The 19,455-nt window shown below is 46.5% G+C and overlaps 1 protein-coding gene across 5 annotated transcripts in view; it reads right to left on the bottom strand.

The window, feature by feature from the left end:
* Window positions 1-19,455, bottom strand: part of LOC147096250 (transmembrane protein 268-like) — a 107,550-nt gene that overhangs the window by 24,004 nt on the left and 64,091 nt on the right. For 3 of the 5 annotated variants that reach the window (XM_085975096.1, XM_085975097.1, XM_085975095.1), the window contains 7 exons: window positions 17,205-17,314; window positions 14,739-14,846; window positions 10,402-10,563; window positions 6,671-6,781; window positions 5,787-5,876; window positions 4,719-4,919; window positions 1,483-2,758 (listed from right to left, as the gene is read on the bottom strand). In XM_085975096.1, the coding sequence (XP_085831222.1) occupies window positions 2,600-2,758; window positions 4,719-4,919; window positions 5,787-5,876; window positions 6,671-6,781; window positions 10,402-10,563; window positions 14,739-14,846; window positions 17,205-17,314 (941 nt within the window). In that variant the 3' untranslated portion in view covers window positions 1,483-2,599. Of the gene's footprint in view, window positions 1-1,482; window positions 2,759-4,718; window positions 4,920-5,786; window positions 5,877-6,670; window positions 6,782-10,401; window positions 10,564-14,738; window positions 14,847-17,204; window positions 17,315-19,455 lie in introns of those variants that run through there. The other 2 variants (XR_015074877.1, XR_015074878.1) reach the window with 1 other exon arrangement.

Below are 19,455 nucleotides of genomic sequence, written 5' to 3'. Positions count from 1 at the left end.
GTCAGCTGTGGCTCAGTCAGAAAGTCATGGGTTCAAGACCAACTTCAGAGACTTGAGCACAAAATCTAGGCAGCCATTCCCAGTGCAGTACTGAGGGAGCGCTGCACTGTCAGAGGTGCCGTCTATCCGATAAGACTTTAAACCGAGGGCCCCCGTCTGCCCCCTCAGGCGGACGTAAAAGATCCCACATCACTACTGGAAGAGGAGTTATCCCTGGTATCCTGGCCTACATTTATCCAACATCATTAAAACAGATTATCTGGGCATCACATTGCTGTTTGTGGGATCCTGCTGTGTGTAAATTGGCTGCCACATTTCCTACATTACAACAGTGACTACACTTCAAAAAAGTACTCCATTGGCTGTAAAGCGCATGGGGATGTCCTGAGGTAGTGGAAAGAGCTATACAAGAACATAAGAAATAGGAGCAGGAGTTGGCCATTTGGTACTTTCCTGAACTATCCCCATATCCCTTGATTCCCTTAATATTCAAAAATCTATCGCTCTCTGTCTTGAATATACTCAACTAGTGAGCCTCCACAGTCCTCTGGGGTAGAGAATTCCAAAGATTCACCACCCTCAGTGCAGAGATTTATTCTGAGACTATGACCCCTGGTTCTAGACTCCCCAGCCAGGGGAAACATCCTCCCTGCAGCTACCCTGTCAAGCCCTGTAAGAATTTTGTATGTTTCAATGAGCTCGCTTCTCATTCTTCTGAACTCTAGAGAATATAGTCCTAGTCTACTCAATCTGTCCTCATTGGGCAATCCCTTCCATCCCAGGAACCAGTCTGGTGAACCTTCGTTGCACTCCCTCTAAGGCAAGTATATCCTTCCTTACGTAAAGAGACCAAAACTGTACACAATACTCCAGGTGTGGTCTCATCAGGGCCCTATATAATTGCAGTAAGACGTCTTTACTCTTATCCTCAAATCCTCTTGTAATAAAGGCCAACCTTCCATTTGCTTTCCTGATTACTTGCTGTACCTGAATGTGCAAATTCTTTCCTGCTTTTACCATGAGCTCCTCTCCGCCCAATACATCTAGGTGCAGGAAAAACTACCCCTACACATCTGACCGCATATAATGTGTGTTGACAAGCTATTTTTAAAAATGTGATGCTAATTGATAGGGTTTGAGGGAACCTATAGCAGTCCAACGTCAGGTGATCATGCCAGATGTGGGTGTGGTGTCTGTCTTGTGCGCTACCCAGGAAACGGAGCAAAGGCTATGATTCACCTGAGAAACAGCTGGATGCTGACTGGAAGGATGAGATCAAACAAGTTAAGCTTCTTTGTTGTCCAAACCCATGACCTTGTGACTGCTCGAGAACAATTCGACTAAATGATCACAATTTACCCAATGTGTATTGTGTACACTTCCCTTTTCACCTGGTCATGTGGTGGTGTTTGACATTTGTGGCATAATTTAAACAAATCAACACGCACAACTCAAATCTTTTAGCACAACCGTACGAAGGAATGCTGCTGGTAAGAAAAGCTTTTTATTTCAGACTAAAATACAGAGGGAGCTGTCCAGGGTCTACTTTGCCAGAAGCACGCCAACTCTCCTTCAATCTCTTTTTTTATTAAAATACCAAATTGTCTTCCTCACGCCATTAAATAATTTCTAAACAAATTAAAACTAAAACTCTGTTGCATTTCATAAACCTTTAAAAATATTTACACTTCAAAAAAATTGTTCATTTTTGGTATGAAAACATAAGTTGTGGCAAAGCATTTGTTCACACGTTAAATGAACTCAGCAAATGGAGTTATCTCTATTGGAATACGCTGCAACCTTGCGCCACGGGCAAGGGCCTCACGTGATGGTGGCTGATTGAATCATACAGCACAGGAGGCCATTCGGCCCATCGTGCCTGTACCGGCTCTCTGAAAGAGCTATCCAATTAGACCCGCTCCCCATAGCCCTGCAACTTTTTTTTCTTTTAGCAAGTATAGATCCAGTTCCATTTTGAAAGTTTCTGCTTCCACCACCCTTTCAGGCAGTACATTCCAGATCATAGAAACTTGCTGTGTGAAAAAAATTCTACTCATCTCCTCCTCCGGTTCTTTTGCCAATTATCTTAAATCTGTCTCCTCTGGCTAGTGACCCTCTTGCCACTGGAAACTCTTTCTCCCCATCTACTCTATCAAAATGTCTCATAATTTTGACTGCAATTTTCCATCTGTTAATGTCAATGGGTAAAAAACTGCCAACAATGCACCCGTGACTGCTCGATAAGTTGCGCATAGTGGCTCAAACGGGGAGGGGTGGTGGGGGGGTGCGAAGACTCGGAATAATCTGCCCACTGGATGCATCAACAGCTTTGGGATAAACAGGTCAAAGTGCAATTGCTGAGTAAATCCTGCCTGTGCTTTTTTGGAGCAAGCTAGCTGCTAGCACGAGAGAGAGAGATAGCTCATCGGCCCCGAGCACATGGGCCGCCGTTCAATAGATCATTTTCATAAAGTCCTTACAAGTTCAGAAAGCAACCTGGTCACAGGTTTAAAATCAGTTTGCGTTCAAGGTCCAATATTGTTACCTGCAGAAAGGATCACGGTTGATAAACTCTCGCAAAGTTCACAGTTGAAGATGATTACTTCAGGTTGAGTATTGAAGTCTCTATGTACTGACAAAGACAGGGAACATGTGCATCATCCGCATGAATGGTGGCCCTAGTGTGAGGAAGCTGTTGCGTTGCCAGCAGTTTTACATAAAGCCCACTGTACGTGACCAGCAACTGATGAGCTATTTCCTGTAATAAAAGGAAAATAATACAGAACATAAAAAATGAAATTAGTCAAGGCAAAATATCATCGATCACAACCTTGGTTCAGTGGTAGCACTCTCAGGACATCCCAAAGTGTTTCACAACCAATGAAGTACGTCTGAAGTGTAGTCACTGTTGTAAGGTAGGAAGCGCGGCAGCCATGTTGCGCACAGCAAGCTCCCACAAACAACAATGCGAGAGTGACCAGATAATCTGTTTTTTATTGATGTTGGTCGAGGGTTAAATATTGGCCAGGACCCCAGGGAGAACTCCCCTGCTTTTCTTTGAAATAGTGCCGTGGGATCTTTCAAGTCCACTTGAGAAGGCAGACGGTGTCTCGGTTTAATGTCTCATCCGAAAGACGGCACCTCCGACAGTGCAGCGCTCCCCAAGTACTGCACCGGGAGTGTCGGCCTGGATTGCGTGCTCAAGTTTGTGGAGCGGGACTGTAACCCACGACCTCGTGACTCAAGAGGAGAGAATGCTACCCACTGAGCCAAGGCTTTTCAAATGATGGGGCAGGAGGAGTAACGGCAGGTTCAGATACTGGGATGAGATTAAATCCCCGCCAAGGACTTAATTAATTATTGTTCTTGCGTTTGTGTTGCTTTCACTTAGTTTCTTCTCTTTCATTCCACCATACCTCTGCTGCTGCTCAGTTTAAATTTTTTTCCAAATAATATTTACCAGTTAGCTCTTTTTGCTTTCTCAGGGCTCATCGCCCACTACCCTGCGTAACCAATCTATCCTTGTTAAATACAAGTTGTTGTTGTTGTTTTGCCGTGCACTTTGTGGTAATGGCAGAGAGCGTACATGCATCATCTTAGATAGACAACTCATAGCAAGAGTAATGTGGTGGTGAGTTCCACATTCTCGCCACTCTCTGTGTAAAGAAATCCCTCCTGCGTCCAGGCAAAAAATCCAGAGGGGAGATGAGGAAACATTTTAATTTTTTTATGCAGCGAGTTATGATCTGGATTTCGCTGCCTGAAAGGGCGGTGGAAGCGGATTCAATAGTAACTTTCAAAAGGGAATCGGATAAATACTTGAAAAGGAAAAAAAATTGCAGGGCTACGGGGCGAGGGAGTGGGACTAATTGGAGAGCTCTTTCAAAGAGCCAGCAGAGACACGATGGGACGAATGGCCTCCTTTTGTGCTGTAAGATTCAATGATTAAATGTAAACAAATGGCGTAGTTTGATAATATCAGTTGAAAAAGATTTTGACTCCTCGAGTTACAGTGACAATAGATCGGATTAGCACAATCTCGCTGAGACCTGTCCGACTGCTGTTTACTGTCCTACTGGACAGGGGGCAGGTTAACAGTCAGTCAGTCTGTGAGTCTCCAAGAGGCATGTCAGAAAGGGACCTGCTTGAATCGGATCCTGTCGAGAACTTACGTCAAATGGCTTCTTCACCGTCTTATTAATCTACAACCACTTAACACGATTAACAAACCATTTCTCAATCTTGAGCAGGGAACAGAAGAATTCTAATCACTTTTCACGTATGAAAAATTCTCTGAAACCTTGAACGTTGTGTGCCAAGGAAGGGCAGTGTTGCAATTATTGTGGGTCAGCACTTGCTTTGTGCAGCAATTTAGGAATTTGTACTTTACAACAACATGCATTTATATTGTGCCTTTAACATCGTTAAACGTCCCAAGACGCTTCACAGGAGTGTTATAAAACAAAATTTAACATCGAAAAGTCACATAAGTAGATATTAGGGGAGGTGACTAAAAGCTTGGTCAAAGAGGTAGGTTTTAAGGAGCGACTTAAGGGAGGAGAGCAAGGTAGAGAAGTGGAGAGGATTAGGGAGGAAATTCCAGAGCTTAGGGCCTAGGCAGCTGAAGGCACGGCCGCCAATGGTGGAGCGATGAAAATCAGGGATGCGCAAGATATCAAAACACTATAGTTAGTAACCTATTAATGTAAATACGTTACCTGAGCTGTGCCTTTAGGCACTAGGCATGTCAATGTATTAAAAATATGTTGCGACTGGTGATTGTCATTAGTCCGCGTGTCCTCATCATTCCCTGATAACAGTCGAGTCTCTTCAGACTCCACCTCCGTGTCATTCAGAGGACTGACTTGATTTGTTTCTATAACAATGCAGAGGTGACCCAGCTTCTGATTCAAAAGGGACTGTTGATTAAAAACACAAACGGGTAAATGGGCACACAGTACATAAGGGTTAAGGTGGTGCTTATTTGGTTACCATATAGGAACAGGAGGAGGCCATTCAGCTCCTCGAGCCTGTTCTGCCATTCAATTAGAACATGGCTGATCTGTACCTCAACTCCATTTACCCGCCTTGGTTCCCTATCCCTTAATACCCTCACCTGACAAAAGGTTATCCATCTCGGCCTTGAAAGCTCCAATTGTTCCCCAGATTTTTGGGGGAAAGAGTGTTCCAGATTTCCACTAGCCTGTGTGTGAAGAAGTGATTCCTGACATCCCTCCGGATTGGCCTAGCTCTAATTTTAAGGTAATGCCCCCTTGTTCTGGACTCCCCCCACCAGAGGAAATAGTTTCTCTCTATCTACTCTGTCAAATCCTTTAATCATCTTAAACACCTCAGTTAGATCACCCCTTAATCTTCTAAACTCACTTACACTTGAGCAACTCTTCACCATAATTCTCTTCACTCTCTGCCTTTCCTCCTTCTTCAAGTTCAATGCTGTATTTCACAATTGCCGATTTAAAAAAATAAGCTATTCAAAAAAAAAAACTAACCAAAATGGAAAGTTAAATGTTTGGAAGTTGAATGTTGGGACAGGCTTTCTGGCAGGCCCACTAAATGCTGATTCAGTTGTTGCACTGAGGAAGCTAAGTGGACTGACTTGCTGAATGAGCAGCGATGGGACGTGAACACAAAGGGGAGATTAAAAATAAATCAGTCAACAGCCTGAAACAGGCACCAACAATGGGACAGGTTGGATGGCCTTTTCTCATTCCCACACTTTAACATTGTGTTTTTATTCACAAGCGGACAAAGAAACCAAATGCTACCTGAAGTCCAGAGCCCGTCTGATGCCTTTCTTCCAGCAGAGAAGCGAGTCTCCTCTCGCACTCCTCAGCATTAAAATAAATGAAGCAGAGCTGGCTGTTTGTCAAGGAATAAGATCCGTTAGTTGTTTTGCCTGTGCACGTTAGTTTATGGGGGCAATTCACCATTGCTCCAACATACACAATCCATTTCGAAGGAGGCAGCTCAGCTCATTTAATTGGCTTTTTCCAGGATGCTAACTCTACCGACGACTCATTAGAGCTTTGTAACATTCACTTGAACAGGGAGGAGAGGCCTCTCTCGCAGCCAAGGGAGGGCCCCAGTGAAATCACAGAATCATACAACACAGGAGGAGGCCATTCAGCCCATCGTGCCTGTGTCGGCTCTTTGAACGAGCTATCCAATTAGTCACACTTTTCCACTCTTTCCCCATAGCCCTGCAAATTTTTCCTTTTCAACTATATATCCAATTCCCTTTTGAAAGTTATTATTGAATCTGCTTCCACCATTCTTTCAGGCAGTGTAGTCCAGATCATAACAACTTGCTGTGTAAAAAAAATTCTCTTCATCTCCCCCTCTGGTTCTCGTGTCAATGATCTTAAATCTGTCCCCTCTGATTACCAACCCTCCTGCCACTGGAAACAGTTTCTCCCCATCTACTTATCAAAACCCCTCATAAATCCGAGCACCTCTATTACATCTCCCCTTAACCTTCTCTGCTGTAAGGAAAACAAACCCAGCTTCTCTCGTCTCTCCACGTAACTGAAGTCCCTCATCCCTGGGGTCAATCTGCCGATGTTGAGTTTCTTAATTTTTCTCCACTCTGCTGTCACAGGGTCAAGTGACAAAACCCTGAACGGATCATCACGATTTCCGGGAAGGATACGTGAAGCACGCTTGTGCAATGTTTTGTAACATCCAACGCTCCGACTAAGATGTTGTGCTTCATGAGGTTCTCGTTGGCCCAGCTGAGACGCACATCTGTGTTTATATTAATCTGTAAAATAGAATTTAGCTAAGTTTAAAAAAAAAATAACATTTAACTCAGCATTTCACATTTCAGTCTAACATCTATGGTCATAAGAGCATAAGAAATAGGAGCAGGACTAGGCCGTACGGCCCCTCGAGCCTGCTCTGTCATTCAATATGATCATGGCTGATCTTCGCCCTCAACTCCACTTTCCTGCCTGATCCCCATATCCCTTGATTCACACAGAGTCCAAAATCTATCAATGTCTGTCTTGAAAATACCCAATGACTCAGCATCCACAGCCCTCGGGGGCAGAGAAATCCAAAGATTCACAACCCTCTGAGTGAAGAAATTCCTCCTCATCTCAGTCTTAAACGGCCGACCCCTTATCCTGAGACTTTGCCCCCTAGTTCTAGACTCTCCAGCCAGGGGAAACAACCTCTCAGCATCTACCCTGTCAACCCCCCTCAGAATCTTATATGTTTCAATGAGATCACCTCCCATTCTTCTAAACTCCAGAGAGTATAGGCCCATTCTACTCAATCTCTCATCGGACAACCCTCTCATCCCAGGAATCAATCTAGTGAAGCTTTCTGTGTCGCATTTATTTTGCGCTTACATGAGCGTAGGAACTAGGAGTTCAACCACATGATCACCAAAATGTTCAGGCAATACGCTCAATAAGTAAAAGAAAAAGGGAAGAAATTACCGTTGGCGCTATTATCACATGAATAATGAGTGCACTTGCACAAAATTCCTTTCCCTGCCATTGTTTTGGTGTCAGCGGGTCAGTGGGTCGCTGCACTCCCATGTCAGAAGGCCGTGGGCTCAAGTCTCACTCCAGAGACTTGAGCACGTAATCTAGGCTGGCGCTGCACTGTCGGAGGTGACTATTTCAGATTAGTCGTTAAACCGAGGGCCCATCTGCCCTCTCAGGTGGGCGTAAAAGATCCCACAGCAATTTATCGAAGAAGAGCAGGGGGAGTTCTCCCCGGTGTCCTGGCCAATATTTATCTCTCAACCAACATCACAAAAAAAATCTGGTCATTATCACATTGCTGTGTGCAGATTAGGCTGCTATGTTTCCTACCCTTGAATAATTACTTAATTGGCTGTAAAGTGCTTTGGGATGTCTTGAGGTTATGAAAGATGCTATGGAAATGCAGGTCATTTATTTTCTTTTAGACTTTGCATCCCTGCATGTCGGACTGAAGGCAAGCAGACAACCTGCTCCAGGCTGGCATCGGTGCTGCTCTGAACCCTACGTTCTTTCTGACCTGCTTTTCATGCCCGCCTTAACTGCGGGGATGGACCTGGCCTTGACTTGGCATACAGGAGATCAGCAGCGGAGACTTAGAGTCATAGAGTCATAGAGTAATACAGCACGGATAGAGGCCCTTCGGCCCATCGTGTCCGCGCCGGCCATCAAGCCCTGTCTAATCTAATCCCATATTCCAGCATTTGGCCCGTAGCCTTGTATGCTATGGCATTTCAAGTGCACATCCAAATGCTTCTTAAATGTTGTGAGGGTTTCTGCCTCCACAACCCTTTCAGGCAGTGAGTTCCAGACTCCAACCACCCTCTGGGTGAAAAAGTTCTTTCTCAAATCCCCTCTAAACCTCCCGCCCTTTACCTTGAATCTATGCCCCCTAGTTATCGACCCCTCTACTAAGGGAAAAAGCTCCTCAGCATCCATCCTATCTATGCCCCTCATAATTTTGTACACCTCAATCATGTCCCCCCTCAGCCTCCTCAGCTCCAAGGAAAACAAACCCAACCTGCCCAGTCTCTCTTCATAGCTGAAGCGCTCCAGCCCTGGTAACATCCTGGTGAACCTCCTCTGCACCCTCTCTAACGCGATCACATCCTTGTCGGCATGGACCTGTTGCCCTGGTCATCTGTTAACACCATACGTTCAGTACCACATCACGTCACCCTCATTCTAATTTTGTTTTGATTAAAACAAATGGATTCGCTTTTTGTTATGGTGCCTCCTGGAGCAGCTTGACGTGCTCTCATCTTCCTTCCTACATTAGTCTGTCCCTCATTCTTCAGGAGATGTGTTGTAGGATTGGTGAGGAGAAATTTGTTGTATGCCCTTTTGGTTCTTACCCAGTTCTAGCCGGCGGTCGAAGTATGACTGCTGTACAAGCCACAGGTGCCTAGTACACATACATTTGGTGGGAGGAGGGTAGCAGATGATTGCATCTTCCCACCTGTAGTACAGGAAACTCCTTTTTATCCAGCACAGACGGGACCGGCGTGGTGCCGGTTGATCAAAAAGTCCGGATTACAGAGAGGTATACTTACCAAGGTACGAGAGCCCCGTACACGGCCACAGATCCAGGAGTCCCGGTTGCACGGCCACAGATCCAGGAGTCCCTGTTGCACGGCCACAGATCCAGGAGTCCCTGTTGCACGGCCACAGATCCAGGAGTCCCTGTTGCACGGCCACAGATCCAGGAGCCCCGGTTACACGGCACTTGTGCAGGAGTCCCGGTTACACGGCCACAGATCCAGGAGTCCCTGTTGCACGGCCACAGGTGCAGGAACCCCGGTTACACGGCCACAGATCCAGGAACCCCGGTTACACGGCCACAGATATATAGTAAAACTTACCTGAACCTACTCCTGAATTTTGCCAGTTAAAGGAGAGTTTCCTGTAGCGAGTTGCGATATTCTGCACATCTAAAATTGGTCTGCCTTTACTGTTCCTGCCTGCCGATCCCACCATGAACTCTGTGATCCTAACGCATAGGGTCTTAGGAATTGCCCTAGTAATTTTCTCAGATGCAGTGGTGCCAGCCACTCCTGTAAGCAGTCGGAGCATCTTATGTTTAGGGATGTGCCTGAACAGTCCTATATCTAATTATATGATAGAGCAACCCAGGTGCGTAACCATAGTGTCCCCCTGCGAGCTGAACGGGATACTTGTGTTGTTACCAGTGTGATCGCTGAATCTCTGAAGGTGATGTTAAGGGAAAATGAGGCTTCCACCTTTTGCTGGGCCCTGGTTCGTATTATCCTCATGGAATGGAGGCAAGATTGGCCTCCTTCTGTGCTGCAAGTTTCTAATTTGGCACAGGTCATCAGTCTCACTCAGCGGCCACGATGGCAGTTCGTGGGAGAAACCGAAAAGTCGAACTCCTGTGGTGGGGCCTTCCTCATCTGAAGTTGTGGTCAAAGCGCATGGTTGGCCGATTTCCTCTGTGCACCAACGTGTAACAAAAAAAATCACAAGCTGTTTTATAAATGACACGCAGCACCAGAGAGAAAACCTTGCCCTGTCGTTCAGGGCAGAGTACAAAGGGCACTTTGCCCCTTTTTCAGCCACGCTATCATCCTGACCTGGGAGCCTTTGATGCCGGCACTGGGCGTTCAAGTGGGAAAAGTGTTCCATTCCTCAGCACCGACATCCCTCACTTGCAAAATGAAATGCGTAACACAACTCCAAACCTGACTTGTCGTTACTCTATATTTAGTCTATGTGTGCTGCATTCGACTCTAGGGAGAAAATCAAATAAAAATATAATCGCATTTGCAGATGCAGAAGCCATGAAAGCTTACACAGATAGTCAAAAGAATCAAATGCTTCATTGGTTTTACAAGTAACCACAGCGTCACGGGTACAGGCGCCTCTTTCCTACCTTTTTGTTGTGTTGGTGTAGTATGAGGAGCAGGAATGTGGTCAGCAGCACTGCGACAGCACTGATGAGCAGGCAGAAAGCCCAGAAGAAGCTCTTCAGATACTGGCCCAGGTAGAGGTGAAAGGTCGAGAACAGGCAACACCAGACCGCCAAATAGAACACCTAATAGATTAACAGACGTCATTATACGGGCCATGTCTCCGGTCCGTCGCCCTGCTTAAGGCTGGAAGTTAAAACTACTGAAACACGGCGCGAACCTCCCAAATCTCTGGGCTCCTTCAATCCCGGCCTCTTGCGCATCCCCAATTTCCTTCGCCCCCCAGCACCCCCCCATCCATTGGCATTCGTGCCTTCAGCTGTCTCGGCCTCAATCTCTGGAATTCCCTCCCTAAACCTCTCCGCTTCACTCTCCTCCTATAAGACACTTCTTAAAACCTACATTACAACAGTGACTACACTTCAAAAAGTACTCCATTGGCTGTAAAGCTCTTTGGGAGGTCCGGTGGTCGTGAAAGGCGCTATATAAATGCAAGTCTTTCTTTTACCTGTTTGACCAAGCTTTTGGTAACCTGTCCTAATAGCTGAATTTGTCAAATTCAATTTTTATTGCAAGTGATTGCAGGATTTTTACTGGAGTTTAAGGGATTATCAATTTATTTATCGGTGAAAACCTTAAATTGGTGTCCTTGGCTATGGACCTTGGTCCTAACACCTTGATTTCTCAATTAAAAAAAAAATGGATCAATGAAACAATTTGCACTATTATTAATGGAAAATGATGTGCCTTGCTGCTCTATAACACTCTTTGTAACCTCACCAAGTTAACATCTCAGCTGCTCCCAAACAAATATACTTGTGGGGGCAATTTTAACCTACCCCGCCCATCGGAAAACTGACGGGATCGGGCGCGATGCTGGTTTTACACCCCACCCGACTTTACGCCCCACTGCAGTCAATGGAGAATAATATTGGGCGGGGTGTAAAAATCGGCGTTCCACCCGATCCCGTGGGATGCCCCACCCGGAGAGTTAGGATAAAAGTACCCCCCCCTGTTTCTACTTAGAAATAAATTATGCTGCTATCTTAAGATATTCTGTTCCAAAAAGCATTTAAAATGGTCTAAACATTGATGGCTCAGTATCTAAATACACTCCATGACATGGTACTCCACACACAACAGAAGTCCCAGCTTTGAATGCAGCACTACATTTGGAATTTGCACCCATGGTCTAGGGAGAGGGAGGAGGGGCGGAGGGAAATCAGCCAGGATCCCAGCTACTAATTGCTGTCCAACAACTATTTCAGGAAGGTGTTGCCAAGTAGACAGAAAAACAAAGATTTGGCTTGACTGGTATTTTCCACATGACGTTACAACGTTTTGCTACGTTAAAGGCACTATATAAATGCTTGTTGTTGTTATGACCTACTGACAATGACAGTCGAGGTTCACCCACGAAGAATGAGCAATTTACTCGAGGGCTGTCAGTGCCTAAGGAACCATACCCATCATGAGTCCCAATCTTTAGGAGAGGAGAACAAAAATAGAACAGAATGGTCTCAACAAAGCTCAAGGGGTAAGTCTACTACAGAGTGTAGCACTGAATGTTACAGACCAACTGAAGGTGGGCGTGTGTGCTGTGAGGAGGATGCCGAGAAACTCCAGTATGATTTGGACAGGTTGGGTGATTGGGCAGAAGCATGGCAGATGCAATATAACATGGATAAATGCGAGGTTATCCACTTTGGTGTCAAAAACAAGAAGGCAGATTATTATTTGAATGGCAATAGATTGGGAGAAGGGGAAGTGAAACGAGACCTGGGTGTCCTTGTGCACCAGTCACTGAAGGTAAGCATGCAAGTGCAGCAGGCGGTTAAGAAGGCAAATGGTATGTTGGCCTTCGTAACAAGAGGATTCGAGTACAGGAACAAGGATGTCTTGCTGCAGTTGTACAGGGCCTTGGTGAGACCACACCTCGAGTATTGTGTGCAGTTTTGGTCGCCTTATCTGAGGAAGGATGTTCTTGCCATGGAGGGAGTGCAGCGAAGATTCACCAGGCTGATACCTGGGATGGCAGGAATGACGTATGAGGAGAGATTGGGTCAATTGGGCTTGTACTCGCTGGAGTTTAGAAGAATGAGAGGGGATCTCATTGAAACTTATAAAATTCTAACAGGACTAGACAGACTAGATGCAGGAATGATGTTCCCGATGGTCGGGGGAGTCCAGAACCAGGGGTCACAGTCTAAAGATAAGGGGTAAGCCATTTAGGACAGAGATGAGGAGGAATTTCTTCACCCAGAGAGTGGTGAACCTGTGGAATTCTCTACCAAAGAAGGCAGTAGAAGCCAATTCATTAAATATATTCAAGAAGGAGTTAGATATATTTCTTAAGGCTAAAGGGATCAAGGGATATGGGGAGAAAGCAGGAACAGGGTACTGAATTTGAATGATCAGCCATGATCTCACTGAATGGCGGAGCAGGCTCAAGGGGCCGAATGGCCCACTCCTGCTCCTATCTTCTATGTTTCTATGTTACCAGGGATCTCCCATTCTTGATCTCAACTGGAGCACAACAATTAGCCTCAGTGTCTCCAGCCTAGGCAGGGATAAAATTAACCAGTCTTGTGCTTGAATTATTACCCAGTGACTTCTACGGGTTATATACACAGAATATGAGATGACAATGGGATCAAGGTGGCCCTCATAGTTCAGTAGCTACGGTCACTCACAAAGATTGGGGCACCAGGGAGGCAGCAATTACTACTTGACAAATTATAAACAGCAAAAGTCACTATCTTCAGGACAAGAGGGATTAGGGAAGAAAATTGGAGAGAGGATAAACAACATGGCCAAAACACTGGTTGGCTTGTGACGCATATGTTAATGCACGGACACAGTGCGGGATATGGGCTCCTTGAACTACACATGGGTTGAACCTTAACTGCAGGAACGTAAGAACAGAAGGAGGCCATTTAGCTCCTGGAGCCTGTTCTGCCATTCAGTGAGATCATGGCTGATTTGCAGCTTAACTCCGTCCGCCTGCCATGGCTCCATCCTTTTATATGCTCGTCCAGCAAAAAATCGAATCGATCTCAGATGTAATATTAATTGAGCTAGCATCTACTGCTTTTTAGAGTCATAGAGTTATACAGCACGGATAGAGGCCCTTCGGCCCATCGTGTCCGCGCCGGCCATCAAGCCCTGTCTAATCTAATCCCATATTCCAGCGTTTGGTCCGTAGCCTTGTATGCTATGGCATTTCAAGTGCTCATCCAAATGCTTCTTAAATGTTGTGAGGGTTCCTGCCTCCACAACCCTTTCAGGCAGTGAGTTCCAGACTCCAACCACCCTCTGGGTGAAAAAGTTCTTTCTCAAATCCCCTCTAAACCTCCCGCCCTTTACCTTGAATCTATGCCCCCTTGTTATTGACCCTTCTACTAAGGGAAAAAGCTCCTTAGTATCCATCCTGTCTATGCCCCTCATAATTTTGTACACCTCAATCATGTCCCCCCTCAGCCTCCTCTGCTCCAAGGAAAACAAACCCAATCTGCCCAGTCTCTCTTCATAGCTGAAGCGTTCCAGCCCTGGTAGCATCCTGGTGAATCGCCTCTGCACCCTCTCCAAAGCTATCACATCCTTCCTGTAGTGTGGCGACCAGAACTGCACACAGTATTCCAGCTGTGGCCTAACCAACGTTTTGTACAGCTCCATCATAACCTCCTTGCTCTTATATTCTATGCCTCGGCTAATGAAGGCAAGTATCCCATATGCCTTTTTAACCACCTTATCCACCTGTTCCGCCGCCTTCAGGGATCTGTGTACTTGCACACCCAGATCCCTCTGACCCTCCGTCTTGCCTAGGGTCTTACCATTCATTGTGTATTCCCTTGCCTTGTTAGTCCCCCCAAAGTGCATCACCTCGCACTTTTCCGGGTTAAATTCCATTTTTGAGGGAGAGAGTTCCACACTTCTGCCACCCTTTGCGGGAAGAAGTGCTCCCCAACTTCCATCGAATGGCCTGGCTCCGGTTTCAAGGTTATGTCCCTTTGTCCTAGACTCCCCCACCAACGGGAACAGTTTCTCTCTATCTACCCCATCAACTCTATTTTGGGAGGCTTCCACCGAGGCAAACCACATTATTCTCGTGCGATCCCGAGCTATGCTGACCACGCTCTGGAAACCCTGCTCGTCTTAGCTTCTCGGTTACAAATAAATTGCTTCTGAAACAAAAACTCAACACATGGGCGAAAAGCTGTGTTGGGTCTGACAATTGTAGGAGTTATCCCGTTTCAGGCTGATTCAAGCTCACTCAATTGGAAATGGCAGGATCACTTACCGGGGCAAGAAGCATCATGAAGCCGGTGGAACTGAAGTACATGTATCGTCTTACTTCTGTGCTCATTAGGGATGCTCGAATGGGCAGCTCGTAATCTTCTGGTGGCACCTGAGGAGCAGAAAAGCAATGCTCTGGTGAGGTAGTGGAGAGCTAAGTTTCCATCTTCAATGTTCTTTCCTCATCCTTGACTTTCCTAACTCACACCAAGTCCCGTTCACCCATCACCAATGTTCATTTTAAGCTGTGCGGCTGCGCAGCGCGCTGGAGGTCCCGGGCAGCCGGCCAACTGGCTTTTGAATGGAAAAAAAACATGCATGCGTGGAATTTTGAATGGGCCACGCAGCCCGTTAAAGGGCCCACGCGGCCCCCCCAAAAAATCAGAGGGAACATTGCGCTACCGGTCCGACAACACCTCGATTTTAACATTCTCATCCTTGTTTTCAACTCCCTCCATGGCCTCGCCCCTCCCTATCTCTGTAATCTCCTCCAGCCCCACAACCACCGCCCCCCACCTCGGAGAAATCAGCGCTCCTCCAAATCTGGCCACTTGCACATCTCCCAGTTTTAATCGTTCCACCATTGGTGGCCGTGCCTTCAGCTTCCTGGGCTCGAAGCTCTGGAATTCTCTCCCTAAATCTCTCTGCCCCTAAATCTCTCCGCCTCTCTCCTTCTTTAAGATGCTCCTTGAAATCTATGTCTTTGGCCAATCTGTCCTAATATCTCTATGTGGCTCGGTGTCAAATTCTGTTTGATAATCGCTCTGTGAAGCGCCTTGAGGTGTTTTACTACGTTTGAATATCCAACAACGATATCCTAGGAGATAAATAAAAACAAGAAGGGGAAAAAGAAAATCAACAAGTCACATGCTGGAGGCTAAACTCAAAAACATTTCACGGACCAAGGAACCGCAATTTCTCTTATGGAATAAGCCAAGTGAGAAACAAGGTTATATTTGGAATCAACTTGAAGACACGTTGCTTTTGCAGGGCAACGGCTTCAAAAGGATCTGGGCCACTGCTAAAAGTTTTCTTGTCTCTTTTGCTACATCTCATTCCTCCAGCCGTACCACATGCCATGCTGTAGTCAGGAGGCCAGCCCATCAACCACTTCTGCAACCAAGAGCGTCCACCAATCACTTCCCTGGTGAATTTGGTTGACGTTCTCCCCTCACTCGCTGGAGAGTTATCCAACCATCTCTGCTCCATACTTCACCACCGCTCCCCCCTCCAAAAAACACATGGCAGAATTAGGAATTTGTTATTTGGGGGAATTGCAGTCCACATCCCATCAGTCTGCGATACTTTGCAAACAAGCGGTGAGTTTCAAGTTTTTAATTAAATAAAAACACTCTTGAAATGCAACGCTCCTAGCAAATTTGACTGGTTAAATGGGACCTTCAGTCTAAAGAAGCACTCGCTTGATGCTAAAGATATTTGACGGTCCCACTCCAGAGACTACAGCACAAATCAGATTATTGCAGTACTGAGGGAGAGGTGACGTCTTTCAGATGAGACGTTAAACCGAGGCCCCGTTTGCCCTCTCAGGTAGACGTAAAAGATCCCATGGCAATATTTCGAAGAAGAGCAGGGGAGTTCTCCTCGGTGTCCTGGGCCAATACTTATCCCTCGATCAACATCACTAAAACAGATGATCTGGTCATTATCACATTATTGTTTGTGGGATCTTGCTGTGCGCAAATTGGCTACTGCGTTTCCTACATTAGAATGGTGACTACACTTCAAAAGCACTTCATTGGCTGTAAAGTGCTTTTGGATGTCCTGAGGTCGTGAAAGGCGCTATATAAATGCAAGACTTTCTTTCTTTGAAAAATAATCTGCTTTGTTCAACCAAAATATTTTCGATTATGTTTGTTTTAGCCCATCATCATCTGGATATGTATTGTTAAACATCTTGTGTACTTTTGCATCAGCTGTTGTCGCAATTTTTGGTCACGCTTATATGTCAACATTTAACAATGAAACTGCTTATGTAAGCATATGGTAGGAAATCCTGTATGTAAACAGTTGCCTGTAACGTTGCAGCTGCAGGCTCCAGCGAGTAGGTGGCGCTGTGGAATAATTTTGTGAATTATCACCATCGCTATCTTATAGAGATAGATAAATAGATGGAGATATATATTCAAAAATACTATTTATCAACTGACCATGGACAATGGCACGCACAATCCATTGGAGATTACTGCAGAAGGAGAAAACAATTATTCATCACCGTAGCTGGCACTTGTCATCAGTCAACAGGGGATCTGCTGACAGCACATTTCTGGCACTTAGTGACTGGTGTGAATCTGCATTCGCCACCATGGGGTGTGTGGCGAAGCACATCCTGCCCTCCCATCCACAGGATGACATGTGGCCGCAAGTCATCAAAAATGAAGATGAGGCATATAATTTGGAGAACAAAGAGGGGGAACTATCTAACAATGCATGAGCTGTGCCCTTGTGTTACCTGAACTCCAGATCTGGCGAGATTTTCCTCACAAGATTCCAGATCGAACCCCCGAGACCACCAGAGACCGCTGGAAGTGAGGACCAGTAAAATCCGGCCGTTGTACAACTCTGTAATGCAAATGGTGGAGATTTTGATCTTTTGCGTCATCACACAAGCAAGGAGTGTGCTTAAAACGGAGAATGTTTGTATTCTGCAATGGTTTGGGAGCGAGAAGACTTTGCAAAGAAGCTTCTTGTATCAACAGCAAGTTACAGCAAGAACCCTATGGGGGAGAAATTGGGTGAGTAGCGCCACCCGTTAGCGCCTAAAGAGGCAGTCAGTGGCTGTAGCGCCACTGGCTGCGTCTCCCGCGATATTCAGTAGGGGCGCTAATGGTGGCGTTAGGCATTTGCGCTGCGCCGCCACCGATGACGTCATCGGTGTGCGCAGCGCCCCATTTGTGCCCCGTTGCCGATATTTGGTTGCGAACGCTGCAGTTGCGCCGCTCGCTACCCGCGCCTGGTTCACGGGGCCCTACTGTGCCGGCAGCGGCGCAAGTTAAGGTGGCGGTGCGGGGCGGCCGCCTTTTCGGCAGCCACCTGCCAGCACCTCCGTCCCCGACCTCCTAACCACCCCCCCGCAGCATTGCCGGCTGTTTCCCGAGCGCCTGGCACTTCTCCTTGGTGCCGGGCTCATTTGCCGGCACTCGCGAGAGGGGATCGCGCTGTTGCAGGCACCTCCCCCTTAACAGTGGGAGGAAGGCCTGCAGTACCGCAGCGTGCCGTGCCGCAGCATGTGGCGCTGCGGCACGTTGCGCTGCGATATTCAGTTTCAGCGCCCTAAGAGGGACGCGGAGCGCCTCGAGCCTCGCCCCGTGTCCCTCGAGCAGCAATGAAACTGACGATCGCTAAAGCCTCGAACGCTGCGCTAAATCCTGCGCTCAGGCGACTTTTGCGCCCCAACCCAATTTCTAGGCCTATCTCTGTAATCTCCTCCAGCCCTACAATCCCCAGAGATCTCTGTGTTTCACCAATTCTGGGCCCTTGAGCATCCCCGATTTCCATCGCTCCACCACTTGCCTTGCCTTCACCTGCCTAGGTCCTAAGTTTTGGAATTCCCTCCCTAAACCCCTCTCTACCTCTCCTCCTTTAAGACGCTCCTTAAAACCTACCTCTTTGACCAAGTCTGCCCTAATACAGGAAACTCTTTTTTATCCGGCACTGACGGGACCGGCGTGGTGTCGGTTGATCAAAAAGTCCGGATTACAGAGGTATACTTACTAAGGTACGAGAGCCCCGTACACGGCCACAGATCCAGGCGTCCCTGTTGCATGGCAACAGGTGCAGGAACCCCGGTTACACGGCCACTAATATGAAGTAAAACTTACCTGAACCTACTCCTGAATTTTGCCGGTTAAGAGAGATTTCTGGTTATTTAGGTGCCGGTAAAAAGAGAGTTTCTTGTATTTCCTTATGTGGCTCAGTGTCAAATTTTGTTTGATAACGCTCCTGTGAAGCGCCTTGGGATATTTTACTACATTAAAGGCGCTGTACAAGTGCAAGTTGTTGCTGTTGTTTGTTTTTTAAAAACTTTTATTTTCTCCACGTTACTTTTTATGGTTTCCACAATACATCCCGAGATCACAGTGGGCTTGCGATTTTCTCCAATGCTTGTGCTGTAAACGGTTGGTGGAAAGTGCATAACAACAGCACAAGCATAACTCACGTTTCCATTTACCCGTCACTTATTGGGGAAGCACCTAACGTCCACTCCACACTCGAAGGTGGACGATTCGAGATCAAGCACCCTCAATTCTCAGGCATCACTGTTCATTTGCCCATCTTAGGGTAGACCCCAGCGTTGTTCTCTCCACCACCACCAACTTTTTAACCCAACTCACTGGGCGGGAAACCCAGGGTTCCGGTTTTACGCCCCGCCCAATATTGCTCTCCACTGACTTCAATGGAGCGTAAAATCGGCCAGGGTGTAAAATCAGCGTCGCGCCCGATCCTGTCAGGAAACTTTATAAATGGTCATTGTTGCCTTAATTAGGAGAGAGTGTTGTAAGAATCATTCCTTGGGCTAAATTGAGAACTACTTTCTCTCTGCCACATTACCACTTCAATTTGAGGTGCTATCAGGTTTAGGTTAAAATTGCTCCCAATGTGTCACTGCAGTATTTTGTTCTGGTGCTCCAGCTCCCTTCTCTCCAATTGTTCCCCCTCCATCCTCTCCGATGTCATTGACTCCTTTCTGGCTGCCAGCGCCA

The sequence above is a fragment of the Somniosus microcephalus genome, unplaced genomic scaffold, assembly GCF_052327205.1.
Source record: "Somniosus microcephalus isolate GS21.2 unplaced genomic scaffold, FLI_Smic_1.0 unresolved_chr1, whole genome shotgun sequence".
In the NCBI taxonomy this organism is placed as follows: Eukaryota; Metazoa; Chordata; class Chondrichthyes; order Squaliformes; family Somniosidae; genus Somniosus; species Somniosus microcephalus.
The sequence above is the reverse complement of the archived record's forward strand: the minus strand, read 5'-3'. Positions and strand labels throughout refer to the sequence as shown.